This window comes from Orycteropus afer, unplaced genomic scaffold (genome assembly GCF_000298275.1).
Source record: "Orycteropus afer afer isolate SDZICR_OR568_19922 unplaced genomic scaffold, OryAfe1.0 scaffold00158, whole genome shotgun sequence".
NCBI lineage: Eukaryota > Metazoa > Chordata > Mammalia > Tubulidentata > Orycteropodidae > Orycteropus > Orycteropus afer.
The window spans coordinates 2,241,743-2,247,742 of record NW_006921745.1 but is presented as its reverse complement, the minus strand read 5'-3'; the positions used below and the strand labels follow the sequence as shown (position 1 = coordinate 2,247,742).

At 35.3% G+C, this 6,000-nt stretch overlaps 1 protein-coding gene across 1 annotated transcript in view; it reads right to left on the bottom strand.

Moving 5' to 3' along the window:
• Positions 1-6,000, bottom strand: part of NDUFAF5 (NADH:ubiquinone oxidoreductase complex assembly factor 5) — a 78,710-nt gene that overhangs the window by 60,780 nt on the left and 11,930 nt on the right. The window contains 2 exon segments of the mRNA XM_007946380.2: positions 753-792; positions 4,977-5,080. Coding sequence (XP_007944571.2) covers positions 753-792; positions 4,977-5,080 — 144 coding nt within the window.

Below are 6,000 nucleotides of genomic sequence, written 5' to 3'. Positions count from 1 at the left end.
GAAAGTGTATGTGAACTGCTGTAAAGAAAGTGTATTTGCTCTGTAAATTTTCACCCCAATCACAATAATTAAAAAAAAGAAAGAAAATACTGAGCACGGTTATTTAGAATATGTATAAAAACAGCATGACTGGTAAATAATATATGCTTAAGACATGGCAGTTATTATTCTGCCACCAACTTTTTAATTATGTCACTGTCCTCTCCACAAATTTCCAGTGGCTCTGAATTGCATACAGAATAAATATTTCTTAATGTGCCACCCAAGTCTTCTCTCCTCTGAACACAACAATGCTCTTTATCTATCCCTCACCTGTTAACTGATATATGTCAATCAACAAACTTTTACCAAATGCATTCTATGAGACAATGGGGACTACAGAAATATAAATAGATTCCTGTCCACAAAACATTTATACACAATTAAAAGAAAAGGAAACCACATACAAAATATCTTGTACAACAAGATTATTTTGCAGTTACCAAACTCTTCATGAAAGCTACTCTCTACAATTAAATTTTTTAAATTTCTGAGTAGGGGGAGTCACTCACACTGCTTCTCAATATGCCAAAGGTCACCCAGTATACCCTGGCCAGGGAAGATAATAAATACTTGACTGGATTCTATTTTTTGCAACTGTCAGAGCTATAAGCAAATTGTGAAAACTAACTACAGTCTGTAATAGTGTTCTGTAAGTTTCTAATAATAAACAATATAATACAGGATATTACAATAAACATAGGTTTTCTCACCTGTTCAAGTGCTCTAGGAAGGTCATTCACCCAGTGCAAACTAAAATATAAAAACACATTCATGGTTTACTTTAATTAGTATAATGATAAAACTAAAAAGGTGTTAGCTTGAAGTCTGAAACAACGTATCAAAATTCACTGATTACTCTCAGATGTTTAAAAATAAGAAATTATCCTAGACAAAAATCTTTCTTATGTCCATGGTAGAAGACTCCTCCATATCAGTTTACCACTTTCCTTAAGTAAAAATCTGATATGATTATCTACCTAGTTATTGTTTATCATGGGATAAAGTAAGTCATTTCTACTCGAGCCTCTAATCTAAGCAGTCCTTTTCTAAGTTTTTATTTGAAGAAAGTAGTAAAAATAAGCATGTGATGACATGTTCAAAGAAGCTCATCAATTAAATCTAAGAGTTAAGCCAGAAAAACATAATATTCTAAACCATATTTTCCTAGAAAAAAAATAAAATTCATCAGCATACTTAAAATTCTCCCAAGGCAAACATTATTCAACGAAAACAACTCACTCAGTTTTCTGATAAATAGCATTCCACATTTTTAAGATTAAAAAAAAAAGTGCTGTATTTACTTAAACTAAAGTTTTATCATATTTAGCTCGATAACTGAGAATAAAACACTTGATTTAAGAAACTTCTTTCATTGTCTTTTGACCCACTTACGCTCTTCCAGTGCTTGGTTGTATGTAATGGCAAGACTCAGATCATTCTAAGTCAATGCAAAGTCTGGTCACACAAACCTTGTAGAGTCAGAATCCCTTTATGCTGGGTGCTGAATACTAATTTCACACTATATTATGTTAAACTTATATTTACCTTTCAAAATGCCTTCCAACAATTTCTAGATACTTTACAACAGACAGATCATATTGTAAGTGCTATCATACTGATGGAGAAAGGGAAGCCTTATCAGAATCTGTTAATTACAAATAGCCGAGTAGGTGAGCTGAAGTTAAAACTCAAGTTTTGATCCCCTGTCCTAATGTTTTCCATTTCAAGACAGAATGTGGTGAGACAGTGGAAGAGAAGCTAGATGACTGAGACCTATGTATGCCAAAAGACTTCTTCAAAAGGTTAAAATAGAACCTACAAATTGGGAAAAAAATATTTGGCTATGATATATCTGAAAAGGGACTTATCTCTATAATTTATAGAAAACTTCAACAGCCCAACACCACAAAGACAAACAACTCAACTTAAAAACGGGCAAGGGACATGAACAGGCACTTCACTGAAGATGATATACTGGTGGCCAACAAATATGAGGAAATGCTCACGATCATCAGCCATTAGAGAGATGCAAATCAAAACACAGTGAGATATTATCTCACCCCAGCAATAATAGCAAAGTTCAACAAGACAGAAAATAACAAATGCTAATGAGGGTGTCTTGGGCAATCCTACTTCTGTAGTGATACTGCCTCAGAAACCCAAGGAGGGGTCGCTATGAGTCAGGTATGACTCGACGGCACATAACAACAACAACAACAAGTGAGGGTGTGAAGAGATTGGAACTCTCTCATATGGTGGGACTGTAAAATGGTACAACCATTGTGGAAAACGGTATGGTGTTTCCTTAAAAAACTGAAAATAGAAATACTATTTGATACACCAATTCCATTTATAGTAATATATCCTAAAGAGGTGAGAGACAGAACATGAACAGACATATGCACACCCACATTCTTCACAGCACAATTCAGTACAGCAAAGTGATGGAAACAACCTAAATGCCCATCAACAGATGAATGGATAACCAAACAGTGGTAGATTCACACAGTGGAATATTATGCAACATTGAAAATAATGAAGAATACACGAATCATCTCACAACATGGATGAACTTGGAGCACACTATGCTGAGTAAAATAAGGCAATTACAGAAGGGCAAATATTGTATGAGCCCATTACTGTAAAAAGTCAAGGAAAGGTTTACTTAGAGAAGGAAATTCACTTTGTTGGTTACCGGGGATGGGAGGGAAAAGGAGGAAAAAGTTTGGACTACTTGAGGGTCACATGTTGATTTGGGTGAGGGGAGGTCCGGTATGGAAAAAGAGTCTGTGACCAGCATGATGACATGGAAAAAGGAAGGACACTGAAACATGCACATATGATATAGAAAACAAAGGCAAATACTAGCATATGTACAATACTGCATTATCACTAACACCAAATACCAGGCCACGGATAAATGTATAGACCGGTGAAATGTACTGACAGTGATTCTGTTTTCCTCTTGTGCAGTTAGAGGAGGTCAGAAGATGTGGCCTTCCTGCCCTTTTAGCAACACCCTATTTTGGTGAGTAGCGACTCAGATCTTAAAAGCCTTGAGCAGTCATCTAAGATGCAACTAGTGGACTCCTCTCATTTGAATCAAAGAAGCATGAAGAAAATCAAAGGCATGTGGAAACAATTAGTCTAAGAACAAGACCGACTTCAAGGACCTCAGCCTTCACAACCCCAAGACCAGAAGAAAAGATGATGCCCAGCTACCAATGCCAACCACTCAGAAAGGGATCAAAACTGGAGATCCTAGATAGAATGGAAGGAACAATGTAGAATACAATTAAAAAACACAAAAATGACCAGAATTACTGGCCAGATAGAGACTGGTGGAACCCCCAAGACTATGGCCCCAAGTTACCCTCCAGACGTAGAAATGGACTCACTTCCATGGATTGGCTCTGAGCCCAACAGTAGAAAGACCTACAGGCAGAACACCTACCCCAGGGTGATGTACCCACTTACTCTAGGAAGATGCACCCCTTAGATCAATCAGCCACGAAACATCAGAGGGGCAGCATTCACATAGAGGGAAAGCTGGATAGACAGGAATGCTAGTTAAGAAGGGCACAGGCAAAGGGTACTCACAAGGATGGGAGGGGAGGAGAGTTTGTTATGGTCGGGGATGGTAATTGGGGCATGAAATCAAATGTACATGAACAGTTGAATATAAAATAAATTTGCTTGTAAATTTGCACTCAAAGCACAATAAAATTTAAAAAGAAAAGACAGAATGTGTTACTTTTCAAACTTGTTCAGTACATTTAAGAAAGTAGGGAAGAAATTACAAATTCATTGAGGAAAACAGCTAGGGTAACCAACCATCGCAGTTTACCGCCGGGACAGAGAGGCTCCCAACAGATGACTTTCAATGCTAAATGCGGCAAAGTCCTAGTCTAATCAAAATGGTTGGTCACTCTAAAAACAGCTATCAAAAGAGATACTAGACATGGAGGGTATGTTGAACCTTCGAAAGAAAATCTATTGGACTATAATAATGAAGTGGGAGAATGAAAATACCACATAAAATATTTAATTTCTCTATTACCCTCTGAGTTCTTTGAGATAGGATCTTTGAATTCATCTTTATATTCCCCCAAAAGTTCTAATACAGTGCCTTGTATATTTTAATGTATTTATATTTACACTACATGACTGTGGGATAAATGTGGAGGGGCATGGTAGAAAGCAAAGGGAAAAATAACTTTGAGAATTTCATTTCTGTGTAGAAGACTAAGAGCCGAAATACTAGTTTTATGAGAACAGTGCTACGAATATTTGAATACTGGTGCCACCATACTCTTTCAAATTTCTATTTTCATTAATGTCAGTTCTAAAATAACAACTTAGAATGGAGAGGAAAATTCTTCTATTACAGATAAGCTTTAGCAAATTGAAGAAAATGGGGGAAAAAGTCAAGGCTATATCATATTATCTCCACTAAGGGAATATGAAACACATAATTCCTTACCAGAGAGCAATTTTATAGTTTACAAACCAAGATAACTAGTTTGTGATTTTAAAAACATAGTTACCAAGAATTTATTGCATTATCTATATCTTTTACCTTGCACTAAAACATTATTTAAAAAAAAACCCAAAACCAAACTCACTACTGTCGTCAAGTAGATCCCTACTCATAGTGACCCCTCCCTGGGTTTCCAAGGAGTATCCCTATGGAAGTAGATTGCCCAATCTTCCTTCCATGAGTGGCTGGTGGGTTTGAACTGAACATTACAGCACAAACTATTTATTACAGGTTTTTCTCCCTCTTCCCTCCTCCCCATTCCTCACAACCAACAAAGAAAGTTTCCTTGCATATGTAAACCTTTCCTTGTCTTTTTTACAATTGTGTACTAACATAATATTTGTCCTACTGTGACTGACAAGTTATTTTTTAAAAGTTCAGATGTATTACCAACCTTAAACTGCTAACCACCAGGTCAAATGTATTTTCTCGGAAGGGAAGGAATTCTTCATCAGCTACAACATTGACAGTAGGAATTTCTGTTCCTAAGGTATTTTTCTGTTAGTAAAAAATAAAAGTTTAAGAACACATTTATACAGAATCTCAATTACTAACACAATCACTATTAAATTGAAGCAATGTTATATTTATGTGGCAGTTTACACTCCGTCTAAAAAATAATAAGGGGGCACATAGAAAAAGCAATCAAAAAAATTTATTTAATGACATTTAAGACCAGCTAGAAATACTGAGTATAAATTAGAAAAACAAACAGAATGCCCATTTAACACCACAGCAAATCCCAGAGGGCTCAAAGCTTCAATGAAATAACTGAAACTTTAAATGTATTGGTGCTCTGGTGGTGTAGTGGATAAGCCACTTGACTGCTAACTAGAAAGTCAGCAGTTCAAACCCACCAGCTACTTTATGGATAGAAGACTCTGTGATCTACTTGCATAAAGATTTACAGCCTCAGAAACCCAATGGGGGTTACTATGAGTAAGAAATGACTCAATGGCAATGAATTTTGTTTTGTTGTTTTCTTTTAAATATATTAAGAGAAACCATGGGTAAACATTTTAATACTCTTACGTGAAAAAGCCTAAGTATGATGCAAAACTACTGAGGGAAAAAAAAATTCACATTTGATTACAAACTAATTAAAAATCTTCTAAAAAGGAATAAACAATGTCAACAACAAACTAGGAAAAATATTTACAATATATGCCATTAAACACTAATATCCTTAAAGAATAAGTTCTTACAAATCACCTAGAATAAGAACATGACAAGTTAAAATAAAGGACTAGGAATAGCAATTCAAAAAATTATTTACTAAATCCTAACAATGAGATTCTACTTTCTGCATATCAGAAGACAAAAAAGAAATAAAATATCACTGTTGCCCAAAAAAAAAAAAGAAGGAAAAACAAGTACTTCCATATAATTCTACTGTTGAGTCTAGAGATGTATATTAG